General features: G+C 35.2%; 2 protein-coding genes across 18 annotated transcripts in view; one reads left to right on the top strand and one right to left on the bottom strand.

Annotated features, from left to right (window-relative positions):
• The window catches only part of LOC127847287 (uncharacterized), a 382,744-nt gene extending 377,486 nt beyond the window's left edge, over positions 1 to 5,258 (top strand). For 6 of the 11 annotated variants that reach the window (XM_052379113.1, XM_052379118.1, XM_052379104.1 and 3 more), the window contains exons 4-5: positions 1,885 to 2,851; positions 3,556 to 5,258. In XM_052379113.1, coding sequence (XP_052235073.1) covers positions 1,885 to 2,851; positions 3,556 to 3,914 — 1,326 coding nt within the window. In that variant the 3' untranslated portion in view covers positions 3,915 to 5,258. Of the gene's footprint in view, positions 1 to 52; positions 477 to 1,829; positions 3,014 to 3,555 lie in introns of those variants that run through there. The other 5 variants (XM_052379117.1, XM_052379116.1, XM_052379107.1 and 2 more) reach the window with 4 other exon arrangements.
• The window catches only part of LOC127847302 (LETM1 domain-containing protein 1-like), a 93,556-nt gene that overhangs the window by 51,035 nt on the left and 20,585 nt on the right, over positions 1 to 21,936 (bottom strand). For 2 of the 7 annotated variants that reach the window (XR_008033904.1, XM_052379144.1), the window contains exons 4-8: positions 20,882 to 20,964; positions 19,032 to 19,218; positions 14,441 to 14,542; positions 12,740 to 12,874; positions 10,620 to 10,716 (exon numbers count right to left, since the gene is read on the bottom strand). Coding sequence is in view for 5 of the 7 variants with exons in the window: in XM_052379144.1 (XP_052235104.1) it covers positions 10,620 to 10,716; positions 12,740 to 12,874; positions 14,441 to 14,542; positions 19,032 to 19,218; positions 20,882 to 20,964 (604 nt within the window). In the remaining 2 variants the exon portion in view is untranslated. Of the gene's footprint in view, positions 1 to 8,437; positions 10,043 to 10,619; positions 10,717 to 12,739; positions 12,875 to 14,440; positions 14,543 to 19,031; positions 19,219 to 20,881; positions 20,965 to 21,936 lie in introns of those variants that run through there. The other 5 variants (XM_052379146.1, XM_052379147.1, XM_052379143.1 and 2 more) reach the window with 4 other exon arrangements.

Consider the following 21,936-nt stretch of genomic DNA (forward strand, 5'->3'; position numbering starts at 1 on the left):
AATTTAGCTGACAATCATTTAGAGGCACTAACATATTTAAGTTGAATCAAAGGTAAAGGGATCCTTAGCTGCCGTGTTTGTGAAAATTAATTTAGTAAAATGGCAACCTTTTCACAATCCTCCTTAGACAAGGGATCTGACATTACAAAAAGCTTTTCACAATCCACCATTGACAAGGGATCTGACATGATCCAAGACTTGTGCTCGACCTGCGAAGACAAAAAACTGGATAAAATGGCTGATTACTACTGTGAATCTTGTGTGAAGTTTTACTGTGGAGAATGTGTTAACATGCACATCATGTTGTTTACAAAACATACCCCCTGTGGAAGAGGAGCTATGTATAAATGGCCAGTGGCCAAGAAGGTTGAAGATTTTCTTCTGAAATGTGATATTCATAAAGAAGAAAGCCTGAAAATTTATTGTGATGATCACAGTGAGCTGTGCTGCACAAATTGTGCATTCCTTAATCACAGGTATATTAATATATTGTTTCTTCATTTTAATTATAGAAAAAACACTACCATTACAAAAATGCAGGGTTTTTAATCTTTGTTGCAAGAATGTAACATTATTAGCAAAATCATTTTATGCCCGCGAAGGAGGGCATATAGTGATCGGACTGTCCGTCTGTCCGTCTTTCCGCCACACTTTGCGTTTAGGTTTCGACAAATGCTAATAACTTCTATGTCACTTGAGATATAACCTTCATATTTGGTGTGCATGTGTATTTGGACAAGGCCATTCCATAGGCACAAAAAATTTATCCCTATGACCTTGATCTTGAACTTAGGGTCCGGGTTTAAGTTTCGAAATCTGCGTAAAAAATGTACATCTGTGACCTTGATCTTGAACTTTGTGTCCGCGTTTAGGTTGCGAAATCTGCGTTAAGTGCAAGTGTATATGGACAAGGCCTTTCCAAACGCATATACAGTTTTACCCCTGTGACCTTGACCTTGAGCTTAGGGTCCGCGTTTAGGTTTCGAAATCGAAAAATAAGCATAACTTCTATCAAAGCGTTTATAGGGGGCATATGTCATCCTATGGTGACAGCTCTTGTTTATAATATTAATGAAATTGTTTTTATTTATTTCAAGAAACTATTAATTTTTGCATGTACAGTAATTATAAATAGAAGTCTGCAGTTTAAAGCCATCTTAGTAAATCACTAAATGGGGCTTTGAATACCTCCAGTAATATAACTGATGAAATAAATACTTAGGTTTTATAAATGTTTGAATATATATATATATATATATATATATATATATATATATATATATATACTATTACATAGTGCCAGTTACGCGGTCTCGGTAGTTTTCAGACTATACTTACGAGGTCAGTATTAAAAACGGGGTCAGTTTACAAACCCGCGTTCTAGGCACCTTTAATTACTATGAGGGGGTGTAGGAGAGGTAATTCAATCAAATGCCACATTAAGGTCTTAAATCGAAAACCACAATCACGTCTGAAATTGAAATTTTATATACCTCGCAACTAATGTCGCTTACATATTTTCTTGTATAAGACGTTAAATAAATGACGTATTTATATATAATAATATATTAGGTACCCTTATATATCTTAATTTGTGTTAATATAGATAAAAAAAGGGTATGGAGATACAACCCCATGACCCATTTATAAATCAGAGACCCTGTAACTGGCCATATGTGTGAATATATTTCTGGACTCTTAATGCTGGACTTTAAAATCAATCTCATTCTGATGTTGCCAAAGTACTTAAAGATTCGTATGCGAAAGCTTTCAAGAAAGTATTTTAGTATTGTATATAGTACAATGTGTTTATTTCTCTTTTCTTTCAGACTCTGCCGAAAGATAACTTTTATATCAGACAAAGTAAAAGTTGAGTCCACAGACCTTCAAAAACTGTCAGTTTCTATCAAAACTATACTGGAAGAAATAAAAAAACTTGAAGACAACCAAAAGGCTAGCATTCAATATGTTCAAAGTTCATATGATGAGCAGTTATACACGATACAGGAAACTCGCCAAAAAATAAATTCAGCCTTAGACACAATTGAACAGAAGACACTGACGGAAATGAAAGATTTTCTGACCAAACTACAGACCTCTTCCAAAATTGCTGTTGACAAATGTATCAGGCTTCGGGATGAATTGCAACAACTTCGAGACGCAATACAGGATATAAGTGATAAAAGCAAACTGGAACTATCCTTTATAGCCACCAGGAAATGCATGGATAAAATACAGCAGTCTGAAACCTATCTGGAGGAAAATTATCTTCAGGCTAAAGTTTCAATAACATTCCAGCCTAACCATGAAATTATACAGTACTTGTCTAAACTGTCTGGTCTTGGACAGCTTGAACACAGTACTCAGACATTGATGGGACAAGGGAATCCAAACAAGGTAATCACTGTGCAGGGGAAGTCTGAACACAATGTGAACATATCAAGTGATTCACAAAAATGCTGTAGTATCACAGCCATCTGTGTTCTACCAGACAGAAAGGTCCTGGTTGTAGACAACGATAATGCGAATGTCAAGCTTCTTGACCAGCAGTACCACGTGGTGAGTCACTGGAGTGCTACTGGCAGGCCAGTGGGTATGTGTGAGATCACACCCGGTGAGGTGGCTGTGACTCTTAATTGTCCAGATACAAAAACACATAAGGTCCAGTTCATCACAGTAAACAACAGGCAGCTGGTCATGGGGAAAAAGCTTCAGTTTCAACATACATGTAGTGGTATTGCCTTCCACCAAGAAGACCTGTATATTACTTCTAATACTGCCCTGTACATGTACACATACAGTGGGAAATTTGTCAGCAAGATGTATGAGGATACATCAGGTAAAATGACAGGTAAGAATAGCAAAATTATGAAATTTATATTTTAGGTTGAATACATAGATATAGAATGTAGCATCATTGCATTATTCCAGCCACAGTTAAGAATGCAATGTCACGTTTAGTTTATTCAGTGTATGACATGTCTATAAAAGAACATTAATGTGTTTTTAAATTACTGTTACCTTGAGTCAATAGTTTTTGGTCTTTTTGAAATGTTCAACAATTAAGTATGGACTTGTAAAGAACAACTGTCTTTTATAATTGATCAAGAAACTTTATATAATATTTCAATTTCAGAATTAAAAATACTTTAAAGTTACTTATATGTATGATTGTCATGTAAAATATCTCAATATATGTTTCAATAACATTGTAATCTTTGTATATGTAAGGATAATCTATAATTACTGCATGTAGTTAACTCACCTTACACATTTTTCAGTGTAAGTATTTCCTTCTGTGTTGTTGTTGTAGACATCAATTCTTGAAGCACCAGTCACATGCAAACATCCCAAACATTGTGCGAAAACAAAGCACTGAAACAAAACTTCCTACCAAACCTAGTTAATGATTATTATTGGATTTGAATGCAGACTTTAATCATTTGTTGCATAATTTATTGTATTTAACAATATACAATTAATACAGTTTTAACGAGAATTGTTATCAATTGCTATACATATTATTTAATTGCTTGATGCTACTCTGTATTGCAGAAGTCAGTTGTGCTGTGAGTCCCACAGGGGACAAGTTGTACATCACTAACCGTTACCAGAACAAGATCCTTATCCTGGCCAGGGATGGGTCAGTCCTGGTCACCTTTACTGATCCAGCACTGGCCAAATGGCCAACTTGTGTAAATGTGACACCTTCCGGGCAAGTGCTGGTATGTGGAGGCCAATACCCCAACTTCTATATCATACAGTTGGACAGTGAGGGAAGAAGGAAGCTGGCCACTCTTGCTACGTACCAGGATGGGTTTATTTGCCCATGTTCAATCTACTACAACAGACACACCGCCTGCGTAATTGTCGGACTTTTTAACAACAGTATCCAGGTGTTCAAAGTACAATAGTGTTTTTTAACAAGCATCTTGTTTTATTATTCAGATTATTTAATTTGGCCATGATAATATGCTGTTCTACAATTAGAGCATTGTGATATGATACCATAACAATGATAGTAATAATTAAGAGTATATGTGAACATTATAAGTGCTATGAATGTATTAAGTTGTTAAATCTATGAAAATTATTTGTGTATTTCTATTTCACTTATCACGTTAAAATGATTTTAGTTCAGAGAATAATTTATTTTATTTACCTTACATCAAAATCGCACTCGATTTATGTATATTGGCTTTCATGTTTTTAACATACATTACACACGTAGAGAAGATTACTTGAAATTTGTTTAATCCTTGGTTTTTAAATATGATGAAAATTGTTGTTTCCTGCTTTGAAAACACCTTTCTTTTTTTAATTTTAATGACCTTAACTCAGGATTGGATCAAAAGTAATACCCAATGAAATGTTCAAATATTCTCTTCCAGTTCAATTAAATGAATAAATGTTAATTCAGTATAGGTTAATATGAAAATTATAGCGATGCAGCATTTTACCATTTTGTTAACCCAAGTTTACATTTTACACTATCAAAATCAAGACATTTTGTGTTTGCCCCTTTATATTTTTCAGTATGTTTAATTTTGCAAATGGTGTTCTTATATAAAACAATTAGAATTTTATCATATACTATACCCTGTTTCCTATTGAATACAACCATAAAATATTATTTTAAATTACACATGTGTAAGACAACATTTTTAAACGTTTTCATTGGCTTAGTTTTCGTTTATTGACCAATCGCATTTTGTTATTTTGCTGAAATGACGTTGCAACGTCAAATGACGTCACGAAATGTAATCAACATTCGGGATTTATCATTATGTTTGCGTAAATATTTATTTAATTTGATCATTTAAAAGCATGTGATTCAAAAGATCCGACACTCGTTGTCATATTATACCATATTTTATTAAACTCATTCAGAAAATTTGCCAAAGGCTCGCTTACTAACAAAATTCCTAAACTCGTTTAATAAAATATGGTATAATATGACAACTCGTGCCCGATCTCATATATATATTGCATTCTTTGAAATAGTATATATTATAGCATACAGTTCTTCCACACTCTTCCCTACCCTGATATACATGCACTTACATTATAAAAATTCATATAATTGTTTTTTATAATTGATATTCAAACATTTTAAAGTAATGAGTTTCACATAAGCCAAAATTACAACAGTGCATTCATGTAAAATTAAGTAGCTGCAAGACATTTAAGAAATACCAATAGTAAGAACCAGTTTAATTGATCTTATTAAAAATAATATGCAATAAACATAAATTGATTACCATTAGTCTTTTGGCATGAATTCTCCGGTTTAAAATAGTAATGAAATACAATGTAATCAATTTTAATTAAGCATGATATATTCCAAGATAACAATTACATGCATGTACATGTAAATTAAAGATTGGCTCCCTAACAAGTCTAAAACACTGCAATCATCGTAGTTTCACAAAATATAACGACAACAACAGAACTCTCCAGATTATTTAATCGTTTCGCGCTGCAACGCTATATAATGTTCAGGTTTTTAAATCGTCAAAAGATGCATATAATGGCTATTTTAGAGCATGGTAAACGTTCAGTATTACTGTTTCCTCACAAATATCATAACTAAAACGAAAATTTTCGAATCCGAATCAACTTTTTTAACTTTGTCAATTTACCACAACGTGAAAAGGTCTCTTTAAACCTGAACATGGAGTGCTGAAGGTGACAAAGCATAATCATGTAGTCATTATCTAGGCCGACTTTAAATCTGGGTCACATGTACAAAAACTCGATCACTAAGATAATTCATAAAATAGCCATGATACCACTTTAGAGGCCACATTTTTTACTCATTCATGATGCTACCTGAAAATATTGCCATAACACACCTGTACAATGGTGTTGTTGCATTTGTATATGAGAGTGCTCTGGGAAAACGGGGCTTAATGCATGTGTATAAAAAGTCTTTCCAGATTAGCCTGTCCAGTCAACACAGGTCAATCAGGGCGACACTTTCTGCCTTAACTGGATTTTCGCCTGTGTGGATTGCCAGTTTTTCCAGAACGATGCTCAGGTGTTTATGTTTATATATAATATTGACACATATACATAGCCATTGCAATGGCAGAAATAGTCTATTATACAAATATGTACACACATTGTTCATATATTTTTTGTTCACATGTTTCTTGTTGAATTTGACTGTGTAATTTGACTCTTCATTCATTTCACATTTCATATGCATTATATAAATTTATACCAAGCACTATACAAAGTGGATGTGATCAAGTGTGTGGCCTTATACACCTTATGTGTGATCAAGTGTGGGGCCGTATACAAAGTATATGTGATCAAGTGGGGGCCTTATACAAAGTAAGTGTGATCAAGTGTGGGCCCGTATAAAATGTGAGCATGATTAAATGTGTGGCCTTATTCAAAGTAAGCATAATTTAGTGTGAGGCTTTATACAAAATGAGTGTGATAAAATGTGTGACCTTATACAAATTAAGCGTGATTAAGTGTGGGGAATTATGCAAAATAAGTGGGATTAAGTGTGGGGCCTTATACAAAGTAAATGTGATTAAGAGTGGGGCCTACTAAGAATTAAGTGTGGTTAAGTGTGGATCCAAATACGAAGTAAATGTGATTAAGAGTGGTCTTTTACAAAGTGAGTATGAATAAGTGCGGGGCTTATACAATGTAAATGTTTATAATTGTCGGGTCTTATACAAAGTAATTGTGATTAAGAGTGGGGCTTATAAAAAGTTAGTGTGATTAAGAATTACCCTTGCTTTAAAACATTGATAAAAACTTATTTGTTTAGGCAGATTTGTTTCAGATTTGTTGACTACACTCTTTATATATTAACTGGTAAGACTAATGTGGTATTTTATACTAAGTCTTTCAAGATGCCACTCCTATAGACGATTGTGTATATATAATGCAAAATTAGTAATCCAAATGATTGTTAGAAATACATGTTTGTTATTATGCACCCTTTGCAGATGCGGGATCGAATCACTGTTTACTTTTTATTTGATGTTAACAGTCGAATTGCTTGTAACATGAAATTTGGTTAAGAACAAAACATCTATAAGTATATGGTAAGGTTAGTTTAATTTCTAAGCCTGAACATATTTTTTGGCTGGTTGCCATTTATAAAATGAGGATATTTCTTATCAACAAATTGTATCATAATCTGTACTTATTTACCTACCTAAAGTTCATAATAGGCATCTTGTTTTGCATTCTAAAATGTTTGTCCATATTTACCAAATCTGACTGTTTATCTGTTGTATTTGTTTTCCAATTGAAGCTATAATTTCACAATATTTTTGTCTACAGTAAGACTGTGTCCAGAGACAATCTCCACAAAACCTGAATATCGAATGTGTATTTTCGTGTGTGTATGTTAACACTGTTTTAGCATACATATCTTCATTTCATTATTCTTCTTCAATGTTTTTTAACATTTATTTTAAATTCCTTAAAATAAATGAATGTTTAAATTGCGAGTAAAATTAATTTTCTATTCGTATCAAGTATTAATACAATTAAACTGTTTCTAAAAAATTTAGAAACCCTGTTTTAGTATAGGTAAGCTTTTCGACACTATAGTTACACTTTTTGGTGGTGTTTAGATTATATTTAAACTAATTACCTTGTTTTCTCAGTATAACAAATTGTAATTTGTTTGCTAACATAAAAAAACCAAATAAACAACAAATACCCTTCAAGGCAAATTAAAGTTGTTCATTTGCTAACTGTGCAAGTGATATCAATCTATTATTGTTAGCATCTGTTTGTATACAGAGTAAACAGTATTTGTACAAATTATCATCTATGTATATCCTGGTAAAGCATCAAATTCAATATGTACCAAAGTTTTGTCCCATAATAAAATGTATTTATCTTTTCAAAAAACTGTCTTATTTATGACACATTTTGGTATTGCCGACATGGGAGAAAAATGTGGGGGCATTTTGAATCTACCCGTTCTGGAAAAACTTGGCTTACTGAATGAGTGTAACGTGCTGTCCCAGATTAGCCTGTGCAGTTTGCACAGGCTATGCAGCGAAAACCCCTTCTTTTAAATGAAAACCACTCCAGGCTGAAAGTGTCGTCCCTGATTTGCCTGTGCAGTCTGCACAGGCTATGCAGCGAAAACCCCTTCTTTTAAATGAAAACCACTCCAGGCTGAAAGTGTCGTCCCAGATTAGCCTGTGCAGTCTGCACAAGCTTATCAGTGAAGACCCTTTCACGGAATTTGTTGTTTAAATGAAGTATCATCTATATGAAAACCACTCCCGGCTGAAAGTGTCGTCCCTGATTAGCCTGTGCAGATGACACAGACTGGGATGACACTTTACGCTCATGCATTGAGTCTGTTTGCTAGAGCAAGACTCACATGAACACACATCTGTTGACTTTTTACTAGGAGTGAGTTGTGAAGTAAGAAACCACAAGACAACTTGATAAATTGTTTATTCAAATGTTAACAAAATCAGTAATAATTATAAAGAAAACATCAACATCAAATATAGATGGATACATAACAACACTACACAGATACTTCTATTAAAATTAGACTTGCTCTGGGAAAACAAGGCTTAATACATGTTCATAAAGAGTCCTCCAAGATAAGCCTTTGCATTCCACACAGGCAAATCTGGGACTACACTTTCCGCCTTAACTTTATTTTCAGTTAAAACAGACTTTCTTTAAACAAAACAATGAAAGCGAAAAATATGGTTCCCGATTATCCTGTGTAGACTGCACAGGCTAATCTGGGATGACACTTTTAGCACATGTATAAAGCCTATTTGTCCAAGAACGAGGCTCAATTGCTCCTTGCATGTCCAAAGTCATCATTAATGGTTAGAATTAGCATAAAAGGTAATCAATAGTTAGAATGAGCATAAAAGGTAATCAATGGATAGAATTAGCATAAAAGATAAGCAATGGTTAGATTTAGCATAAAAGGTAATCAATAGTTAGAATAAGCATAAAAGGTAATCAATGAATAGAATTAGCATAAAATATAAGCAACGGTTAGAATTAGCATAAAGGTTATCAATTGTTAAAATAAGCATAAAAGGTAATCATTGGTTAGAATTAGCATAAAAGGTAATCAATGGTTAGAATAGGCATAAAAAGTACTTGTTCGCAGATTCCGTTTTTTTTAACACACCATTACCCAGTAAATATACTAAGTGCAAAAAATACAGTTTAAGATATTTTCAATGAACATACAGCAGCATACTTAAAATCATTTACCTTTGTTGCCATGAATTTTCGTGTGTTTTTTTTAAACAAATTACTTCCCAGGAAAACTAAATCTGTGTATGTGTTCATGGATAGGTTGAACGCATACAATTTACAAAATAATATCAGTATCATGTGAATATTGAACGCAATGCTTCAAATAAGAGATACTTTTGAAAATTTCTCTTTAAGTGATGACTTTAAAACTTCAACTTTCAGTGACCACTTTGACAATTTAACATAAGAATTTTCTACAAAGCACACTCAGGAACTCTTAACACACAAGAGATTGCCTTAGAGAAATCACAGAACTTTTCGCTGAGGGAGATTTTACAAATTACACTTTCTCTGGGAAAACAGGGCTTAATGCATGTGTCGAAAGTGTCGTTCCTGATTAGCCTTTGCCAACACTTTAACTTCACACTGGATTTGCATTAAGAAGAGACTTGTTTTAAACAAAAAAGTCCATTAAATTGGAACGTGTTGTTCCTAATAAGCCCGTGTGGACTGCGCAGGCAAATCTGGGAAGACACTTTAAGCACATGCATTAAGCACCATTTTCCCAGAACGAGGCTCATATGAGAGACGGATGTTGTCCAACCTTCCTTTCCAAAAGTAAATCTTCCCACTTGCTTGTGCCGACTTCGTATGGAGATTTAACACAGCCGAGAGGTAGCTTAGATTGATTATGGACCTCATATAGGCGCTATACGTCTCCATTTGTATCGCTTGCCCTTCATGAGTTGAATGTTTGAGGTAGCGTTGTACGTGAGCAGAGCCGGGCTGTGAAGAAGAAGGGACACACCAGTCTCTGCAAACAGAGAATATTAAACAATTAAGACTAACAAACTGTCACAAGAAAAGCCCGTTTGAAAGTTTTGGACACCATGCTAAATGCTTGAAATGCACTAAGTGACGTAGTGAACTAGTTTTTGACCCGGCATGACCCATATTTCAACTTGACCTAGATATTATGTAGAAACAACTTCTGACCAAATTTGGTGAAGATCGGATGAAAACTACTTTAATTAGAGAGCGGACACTATGCTTAATCCTTGAAATGCACTAGTTGACCCTGTGGCCTAGTTTATGACCCGGCATGACCCATATTAAAACTTTACCTATATATTGTCTAGATACAACTTCTGACAAAGTTTGGTGAAGATCTGATGAAAAACTATTTGAATTAGAGCGTGGACACTGCTGTGGACGCTGCCGCCGCCCGCCCACCCGCCCATCAAGGGTGAAACTATAATAAGTCCTCAAAACAAGCGTATACAAAGCGGAAAGTGTTGTCCCTGATAAGCACATTTATTAAGCCCCATTTTTAAAGAGGGCAACTCTTATGCATTACAATTTACGACCTGTCATAAAATTGAACTTCTTACCATCCAGTTTTTGTGTAATGGAAGTCCACGAGAGCAGAAACTGCATTCTGTCATCCCTTGTTAGACCATAAGGATTAAGGCCTCGTTTTAAACAAGCCTGAAACAATTCGAATACATGTTTATATTTTGATCAATCATTTGTAATCAATGGTATAACAATCTGCCATGTAAGAATAACTTAGAAAGATTATTCTATTTGACCGCAATGTCATGAGACTACATTCTCCTTTATAATAATCTTAATTTAATTAAAATAATTGTGTAAATCTCAAGTTAGGTCTGCAGGTATGCAACCTGTACACACAATATCAGTGCAACACTTCCAACCAAAGTACATTTTTAAAAGCAGAAAAAGTTATTGAGTCTTAAAACAGTGACCTTGACCTTGATCCGACTGGCCCAAAAATGCAATGCCTAGCTACATGTAGTGCTACTTGTTGTAAGCAAACAAAGTCACACTTTCTGTCCAATCAGTATGTAGCGTGATCTGAACATTGAGTGAAATCTCAGCAGAATTTATAAAATGCTTCTGGGTAAAAAACAAAGTCAGAAGCTAAATGTATCACCCACACATTAAAAAAGCTACTCAAAAATGTTCTTTGGATCTCATTTGAGCATGCAAAGACGTTTGGCTGCTTGTTTACAATTCAAGGGCCATTATTACCAAAAGTGCTTCATGCAACCTGGCTGGTTGTTTAACTTTGAGAAGCTTTGCCTCCCACAATCATAATCAACAAGTTTCCCGCTTAAATATTCAGCTGACATCGTTTCCCTGGATACTGCCATTTTCCAGGATGCAAACTTCACAGACTAATCTGGGACAACACTTTATGCACATATATAACTTTGCCCACGTTTCACAGAAAGAGGCTCATGTTAAGTCTTGCGAAGATGTACCAGTGGTTACACATGAAGACCTACCCTGCACATGTCCGAATCTGGGATAACACTTTACTCATATACACTAAGCCCATATTTCCCAAAACAAGACTCAAATGTTAAAATTATTAATATTTTGTTTTATACGATGAGGATATTTTCTTTTTATTTTATGCTTTATACAAATGATTATTTTTGTATTTTGTCATTCCAGACAGTAGAATTCCCAGTCGGGCGCCCGAAATGTTATTACATGTATGTTTAATGGATACTCAGCGTTTTAGATAAGCTGCGCATTAGCGTAATATACGCATTAAAAATATCAAGATACGCTCAATTTATCATTTCCGTGCGTACATTTAAGCAAGCCAATCTGGACTTACGCAAGTGCTGTAAATTATTTGCGTACATCGTAAACAAAAAATATTAACAGCCGATTGTCTTTCGCCAAAATATGAGACACATGGTAAATTTTATAGTATTGATTTTTTTCACAGACAGTCAAGCACCTATGTGTTTATTTAATAACATGAAGAGGTCAGCATGTCTTCTTTGAAGCCAAAACAAATTACTCCTCAAACTAAAATTGATTCTTTTTAAACGGCGAAAGTTGTATCGAGTAATTTTGTACTGCCAATACTGAATGATTTAATTTCCTCTGTTTTCAAAAAAAAATGACACACTAAAACGCTAATAAAACAACTGATGTAAGTTGGCAAACAATTTTTACCGTGGCTTTCGATGGTGTACAATAAAGACGAAGTTTGTATTAAATGTAAAAATTGCCAACAATACAAGTTAAAAAAACAAAAAACACTTTACGAAACCTACAGCTATGAAGGGATACACAAAGTTAATGGTTAATTGTGTTTAACACGATAAAAGTAGCGTGTCTGTATATACATGTATCCCTGCTATATTCTTGTTCTACTTTAAGCAAATTACCCTTCAAGCAAGGCAAAATTTGACCATTTACTCCCATGCTTTGAAAAGTGGCGGTATTTACCCCCATGGGTCAAAAATTATCTATAACACTGGATGCTTATCTGTATATTTTTATAAACATTCAATGCAGAGTAGCTGCCCTTGGTAAAAATTGGCAGTCACAATGGGGAAACCAAAAATATCTCAAAATAGTTCCTGTAAAATAAAACAGTTTAAAACAGTAACATATCATTTTAATTCACTGATATTTCTCTAAAAACCATCGGAAAGAATTAAATAAATAACATGAAACCTACCGTGCACATGTCTGAATCTGAGAGGTTCACTATTCCTTCTTTCATCATGGCCCGGTCAATGTGTAGAGCAATCAAGGCGTCTTGGGACAAACTGGAACGCCGAAGACTAAGACCGTTTGCCTTTGATAATAATCGCTGAAATTCAAGACTTGGCTTAATGCTTGTACCCAAAGTTTCTTCCCAAATTATCCTGTGCAGTTTGCGCAGGTTAATCAGGGACCACACTTTCAACCTAAACAGGATTTTTGTGTACAAGCGACCATCCTTTAAACAAAATATTCAATAAAAACCAAAAGTGTCATCCCTGATTGGCCTGTGCAGAATACACAGGCTATCTTTATGCACATGTATTTATCCCAGTTTTCACAGAGAAAAGCTCATACATAAATTTGGAGTCTGAAATATGTTGTCATTTCATATCAATTGTGTTATTTTTTACCCGATTTTATCAAAAATTATGTTTTAAAAAACAAGAAATGTGTTTGTCAGAAACACTATGTCCCCGTCTGTGCTGCTTTGAATTTTTTGTCTTTGACCTTTGACCTTGAAGGATGACCTTGACTTTTCACCACTCAAAATGTGCGGTTCCATGAGATACACATGCATGCCAAATATCAAGTTGGTATCTTCAATATTGCCAAAGTATTCATAAAATGAGGGATTTTGGCCACATATATTTGACCTCTGACCTTGGAGGATGACGTTGACCTTGACCTTTCACCACTCAAAATGTGCAGCTCCATGAGATACACATGCATGCCAAATATCTAGTTGCTATCTTCAATATTGCAAAAGTATTCATAAAATGAGCGATTTTGGCCACATATATTTGACCTCTGACCTTAAAGGATGACCTTGACCTTTCACCACTCAAAATGTGCAGCTCTATGAGATACACATGCATGCCAAATATCAAGTTGCTATCTTGAATATTGAAAAAGTTATTGCAAATGTTAAAGTTGGAGCAAACAGACCAACAGACCAACGTTCAGACCAACAGAGAGGGCAAAAACAATATGTCCCCCACTGTAGTGGGTGGCGGACATAACAACTAAAGGCCGACAGTTCAATCATTAACATGACAGCAGTTACTTATCCCTTAATGCAAATATACAAGCTGACATAGAAACAAAATAATCCAAATAGTGCTGATGCATTGGGATTGACAATTCACTTCAAAATAAGGCATGTTCATTAATTTACATAAAAATATTGTATTTTTTAAGAATTGACATAAGCTATTTACTTTTATTTGTCTTGACTGAATCTAACAAGACTTACTTTTTTGTCAATATTAATCAAGACTTTATCCACGAATAGTTATAGTTCTCAATATAAAATCTGGACTGAATCTGCCAAAGTTTTTGTTACATTTCTCAACATAAATCTGCACTGCATCCGCCAAATTATTTATTTAATTTCTCAATATAAATCTATATGAATCCATCAAGACTTAGTTTTATTTCTCAATATCAATCATGACTGAATTCACCAAGACTTAGGTCTACTTTTTAACATCAATTAAGACATAATCCATCAAGACTTAGTTTTATTTCTCAACAACAATCTAGACATAATCCTTCAAGACGAGGATGGATCAGAGTTGATGCAAAAGACTATTAGTTTTATTTTTAATTTATTTAAACATATGTTTTGGTATTATATTTATATATAATTCAACCATATTGAATAAAGACCTACACAATAGTGTGTTGATAAATATTCCAGAGAAAATGGTGACGATTCGAACAGGTGCTTGAGGGAAAGTAGTTCCTCTGGAGACGGATGGTCTGAGTGCTCCAACTACAACAAGATGTAAATACTGTACAATAATCTGAGTGCTCCAACTACAACAAGATGTAAATACTGTACAATAATCTGAGCCTTGCAGTGCTCCAACTACAACAAGATGTAAATACTGTACAATAATCTGAGTGTTCCAACTACAACAAGATGTAAATACTGTACAATAATCTGAGCCTTGCAGTGCTCCAACTACAACAACATGTAAATACTGTACAATAATCTGAGTGCTCCAACTACAACAAGATGTAAATACTGTACAATAATCTGAGCCTTGCAGTGCTCCAACTACAACAAGGTGTAAATACTGTACAATAATCTGAGCCTTGCAGTGCTCCAACAACAACAACATGTAAATACTGTACAATAATCTGAGCCTTGCAGTGCTCCAACTACAACAAGATGTAAATACTGTACAATAATCTGAGTGCTCCAACTACAACAACATGTAAATACTGTACAATAATCTGAGCCTTGCAGTGCTCCAACTACAACAATATGTAAATACTGTACAATAATCTGAGCCTTGCAGTGCTCCAACTACAACAACATGTAAATACTGTACAATAATCTGAGTGCTCCAACTACAACAACATGTAAATACTGTACAATAATCTGAGTGCTCCAACTACAACAACATGTAAATACTGTACAATAATCTGAGCCTTGCAGTGCTCCAACTACAACAAGATGTAAACTGTACAATAATCTGAGTGCTCCAACTACAACAAGATGTAAATACTGTACAATAATCTGAGCCTTGCAGTGCTCCAACTACAACAAGATGTAAATACTGTACAATAATCTGAGTGCTCCAACTACAACAACATGTAAATACTGTACAATAATCTGAGTGCTCCAACTACAACAAGATGTAAATACTGTACAATAATCTGAGCCTTGCAGTGCTCCAACTACAACAAGATTAATACTGTACAATAATCTGAGCCTTGCAGTGCTCCAACTACAACAAGATGTAAATACTGTACAATAATTTGAGCCTTGCAGTGCTCCAACTACAACAAGATGTAAATACTGTACAATAATCTGAGTGCTCCAACAACAACAAGATGTAAATACTGTACAATAATCTGAGCCTTGCAGTGCTCCAACTACAACAACATGTAAATACTGTACACTAATCTGAGCCTTGCAGTGCTCCAACTACAACAAGATGTAAATACTGTACAATAATCTGAGCCTTGCAGTGCTCCAACTACAACAAGATGTAAATACTGTACAATAATCTGAGTGCTCCAACTACAACAACATGTAAATACTGTACAATAATCTGAGCCTTGCAGTGCTCCAACTACAACAAGATGTAAATACTGTACAATAATCTGAGCCTTGCAGTGCTCCAACTACAACAAGATGTAAATACTGTACAATAATCTGAGCCTTGCAGTGCTCCAACTACAACAAGATGTAAATACTGTACAATAATCTGAGCCTTGCAGTGCTCCAACTACAACAACATGTAAATACTGTACAATAATCTGAGCCTTGCAGTGCTCCAACTACAACAAGATGTAAATACTGTACAATAATCTGAGTGCTCCAACTACAACAAAATGTAAATACTGTACAATAATCTGAGTCTTGCAGTGCTCCAACTACAACAAGATGTAAATACTGTACAATAATCTGAGTGCTCCAATTACAACAACATGTAAATACTGTACAATAATCTGAGCCTTGCAGTGCTCCAACTTCAACAAGATGTAAATACTGTACAATAATCTGAGCCTTGCAGTGCTCCAACTACAACAAGATGTAAATACAGTACAATAATCTGAGCCTTGCAGTGCTCCAACTACAACAAGATGTAAATACTGTACAATAATCTGAGCCTTGCAGTGCTCCAACTTCAACAAGATGTAAATACTGTACAATAATCTGAGCCTTGCAGTGCTCCAACTACAACAAGATGTAAATACTGTACACTAATCTGAGCCTTGCAGTGCTCCAACTACAACAACATGTAAATACTGTACAATAATCTGAGCCTTGCAGTGCTCCAACTACAACAAGATGTAAATACTGTACAATAATCTGAGCCTTGCAGTGCTCCAACTACAACAAGATGTAAATACTGTACAATAATCTGAGCCTTGCAGTGCTCCAACTACAACAAGATGTTAATACTGTACAATAAACTGAGTGCTCCAACTACAACAAGGTGTAAATACTGTACAATAATCTGAGCCTTGCAGTGCTCCAACTACAACAAGATGTAAATACTGTACAATAATCTGAGCCTTGCAGTGCTCCAACTACAACAAGATGTAAATACTGTACAATAAACTGAGTGTTCCAACTACAACAAGATGTAAATATTGTACAATAATCTGAGCCTTGCAGTGCTCCAACTACAACAAGATGTAAATACTGTACAATAAACTGAGCCTTGCAGTGCTCCAACTACAACAAGGTGTAAATACTGTACAATAATCTGAGCCTTACAGAGCTCCAACTACAACAAGATGTAAATACTGTACAATAATCTGAGCCTTGCAGTGCTCCAACTACAACAAGATGTAAATACTGTACAATAATCTGAGCCTTGCAGTGCTCCAACTACAACAAGGTGTAAATACTGTACAATAATCTGAGCCTTGCAGTGCTCCAACTACAACAAGATGTAAATACTGTACAATAATCTGAGCCTTGCAGTGCTCCAACTACAACAACATGTAAATACTGTACAATAATCTGAGTGCTCCAACTACAACAAGATGTAAATACTGTACAATAATCTGAGCCTTGCAGTGCTCCAACTACAACAAGGTGTAAATACTGTACAATAATCTGAGTCTTGCAGTGCTCCAACTACAACAAGATGTAAATACTGTACAATAAACTGAGTGTTCCAACTACAACAAGATGTAAATATTGTACAATAATCTGAGCCTTGCAGTGCTCCAACTACAACAACATGTAAATACTGTACAATAATCTGAGTCTTGCAGTGCTCCAACTACAACAAGGTGTAAATACTGTACAATAATGTGAGCCTTACAGTGCTCCAACTACAACAAGATGTAAATACTGTACAATAATCTGAGTCTTGCAGTGCTCCAACTACAACAAGATGTAAATACTGTACAATAATCTGAGCCTTGCACTGTTGCAGTGCTCCAACTACAACAAGGTGTAAATACTGTACAATAATCTGAGCCTTGCAGTGCTCCAACTACAACAAGATGTAAATACTGTACACTAATCTGAGCCTTGCAGTGCTCCAACTACAACAACATGTAAATACTGTACAATAATCTGAGTGCTCCAACTACAACAAGATGTAAATACTGTACAATAATCTGAGCCTTGCAGTGCTCCAACTACAACAAGGTGTAAATACTGTACAATAATCTGAGTCTTGCAGTGCTCCAACTACAACAAGATGTAAATACTGTACAATAAACTGAGTGTTCCAACTACAACAAGATGTAAATATTGTACAATAATCTGAGCCTTGCAGTGCTCCAACTACAACAACATGTAAATACTGTACAATAATCTGAGTCTTGCAGTGCTCCAACTACAACAAGGTGTAAATACTGTACAATAATGTGAGCCTTACAGTGCTCCAACTACAACAAGATGTAAATACTGTACAATAATCTGAGTCTTGCAGTGCTCCAACTACAACAAGATGTAAATACTGTACAATAATCTGAGCCTTGCACTGTTGCAGTGCTCCAACTACAACAAGGTGTAAATACTGTACAATAATCTGAGCCTTGCAGTGCTCCAACTACAACAAGATGTAAATACTGTACACTAATCTGAGCCTTGCAGTGCTCCAACTACAACAACATGTAAATACTGTACAATAATCTGAGTGCTCCAACTACAACAAGATGTAAAAACTGTACAATAATCTGAGCCTTGCAGTGCTCCAACTACAACAAGGTGTAAATACTGTACAATAATCTGAGTCTTGCAGTGCTCCAACTACAACAAGATGTAAATACTGTACAATAAACTGAGTGTTCCAACTACAACAAGATGTAAATATTGTACAATAATCTGAGCCTTGCAGTGCTCCAACTACAACAACATGTAAATACTGTACAATAATCTGAGCCTTGCTCATGAAAAACAGGGCTAAATGCATGTGTGTAATGTGTGTAGTGTGTGTAAAGTGTGTAAAGTGTGTAATGTGTTTCCAAGATTAGCGTGCACAGTATGCACAGGCTAATCATGGACAATACTTTCCACCTGTATTGTATTTTTTGTTCAAACAAAGTCTTTTAATCGCACAAATTCATTTTAGGAAGAAAGTGTTGGTCCTGAATAGCCTGTTCGAACTGCATAGGCTAATCTAGGACACTTAAAGCACATGCATTAAGCCCCGTTTTAACGGAATGCTCCAACCACAACATACGCACGAAATCATGGGAAATATTGTGAAAAATCTCAAAGTGGAGTCAGAATATTGACTGTAGTAAGTTTGTAATACTAGGCCGTTGTTGAAAATTACCTTATCTAGGATGGCCATGAGGGCGTCTCTGGTTTCCCCCTCCGTGTGTTTATACGCCTTGTGGTCCATGGCTTGTAGCACCTGGTGGTAGTGGTTGATGCGATGTGCCAACTTGTGGCAGCCAAACTGCTGCTTCTGGCTCTCGTTCCATAGGTGATGGGTGAAGAACACCCTCGGGAACCAGTATCTATAAATAGCAACATGACATGATGGCTATTAATAGTAACATGTGATGGGTGAATAACACACTCCAGCACCTAAACTTAGCAACATGACTTCCTTGCTTTTTATAGTTACATGTATTGGGTGAAGAACACCCTTGGGCAACAAAATACATTAGACTGATCCCGCAATTTGCAAGAGTTTACAAAACCCCACTAATCCCTCAGTATGAACAACGCTGGTCTATCATATCAACCAATAAATAATAAGGGTTGGTACGTTCTGATATTGAAAGGATTATAAAATGGTTCAGCTTTATTTGTACCAGCAGATTAGTGCTTTTCTGGGACATATCTTACTGTAGAATACCTCTGTCATTAATAGGAACTTACTAAATGTATCTTTCATCACTGTATCACTCAATCACATGTAAAATCCAATTATGAGTATAACCCGTATTACTAATCATCAGTATTAAGCAATAAACAAATATTTGCAATCATCAGTACTACACAATGATTACCAAATCATCAGTATCACTCAATCACCTGAAATATTAAATATCCAATCATCTGCAATACCCAATCACAAGAAGTACACAATCACGAGCAATACCCAATCACCAGCAATACACAATCACGAGCAATACCCAATCACCAGCAATACCCAATCATCAACACTACCCAATCACCAATAGTATCAAACACCAGCACAGTGATAATTTTAGAAATCAAAAAGTACGAGTCCCAGGGACTCCTAGGCTTTAAATCTATGGGTCCCAGAGAAAAAGTATGGGTCCCATCTATGAGCAGAAGAAAAACATAGTGGATCAGGGTCGTTAAAGATTTTAATGACATCACATGGCTACCTAGTCACAATTAAACAGGACACTTAACTCAACAGTTTTATGACTAGATTATTTTCACGGCTTAAACAGGCCATTGTACATCACATTCATGCCTGTGTAGTGCGACAAACATTAACCCCACTTGACCATTATAATAGATAATAGCAGTTTTACGTAAATACTGAGATATCTCAACGACTGTAGCCATTAAGATGCAGCGTACTTAATATAAAAAGTTTCCACACAAAGCACTATAATTTTGTATTTATCATTCAAATTAAAAGCCAAGGCTTTCCCCGAAAAAGAATTACATGATTTCTTATTTTCGCATGTTTTACATGAAATGCACGAGGACTGTTTGTTGCTAGAAAATTACAAAATTGTCAGAACAAAATAGTGCTATGCAACCCATGCTCTGTATCATAATGACGCTTCCTATTGTTGAATACAAAATTAAGCTTTCCAATGACCCGGATTATTGATTGTGCAATAGTAAAATGGCGACCATTTTCGGTCTATTTGCAAGTTTTTTGGTCTTAAATTCTTAAATTCTGTTTTTCTCTGTTCGCGAAATATTTTTCAGTATGATAATTTATACACTTTAAGGATTGTGCATCCACGGGACGCATATATAGCAAATGTTTGCGTCCCCTGCGATTTCTATGCATACAGGACGCAGAACGCAGACCTAAAATTATCCCTGCCAGCAATACCCAATCACCAAAAGTATCAAATCATCAGCAAAACCCAATCACCAACAATACCCAATCACCAGTACTAAACAAACACAAGTATTACCCAATCACTGATGATACTCAATCCCAAGTACATTTTGTATTACCCTATGATGAGAAATCCGTTGCCCACAACAGGTATCGCCCAGGCCAAAAGCAGCAGCACGACTTTCACAAGATCTCTCGGCATCTGGAATATTGAATTTACATAAATGGGAATATTATTATGTACATTGATGGGAATATTAAAATTTTAGCAAAAAATAATTATTTTAAACATAACATGATACATACAAGTAAAGCATAACATATGATGGAAAGGAATAAGAAATATATTTTAAAAAATACAATTATTTACTTCTGATATTAGTAATAAGACTACTTATTGAAGGCATGAAAAACCAAATGCGGGCTGTTGCAAGACAGCACTTTCAACTCTTCTTTAGTTTTGATACTATAATGAACATGTTCTGTCAGTCATCTGGTTTAATGACCTCATAAAATATCTGATGTTGAATGTCTGTAGTACATGCAGTTACATAGTATGTACACTTAAGGGCCAACGTGAGGAAATTCGGTTTTTAACTTTTTGCAAATTGATTAAGGTGAATCTAATTAACTTTGAAACTAAGGTCTACTTGTCTAAGCTACCTAAGCACGAAAATCACTAGATCTTGCAGCATCGGGAATATGAATTTAAATTGAGTAAACAGTGCAAATTTGCATTGGTAATGGACAATTTAAACACAATTTTTTTTTTTTATAATTTTATTTCATTTTTTTGAATATAAGGTTCGCAAAATTAACTAAACACTAGAAATGGTGCGGAAGAGGCCGACGCGTATCCCCACGCCGCATGTTTGACCCTGGGGGCACCCCAGGGTTGGTAATGGGGCCATGCCTAGTTGAGATTGACCGTATTGTCATAAGAGATGTCCAGTATCAATTGGAAGTGAATTGGTGCAGAAATGAAGAAGTCAATGTTAAATAACATAAAACAAGAGATGTGTTTGTCAGAAACACAGTGCCCCCTCCTGCGCCGCTTTGATTTATTTGTAAAAAAAAATTATCATTTGGCAGGTTCATTACTTACCTCCCTTTAAAGCTTATTACTTCCCTTGGATTTGTTTTTTTACCTTTGTCCTTGAAGGATACACAAACA

This window comes from Dreissena polymorpha, chromosome 10, assembly GCF_020536995.1.
Source record: "Dreissena polymorpha isolate Duluth1 chromosome 10, UMN_Dpol_1.0, whole genome shotgun sequence".
Classification (NCBI taxonomy): Eukaryota; Metazoa; Mollusca; class Bivalvia; order Myida; family Dreissenidae; genus Dreissena; species Dreissena polymorpha.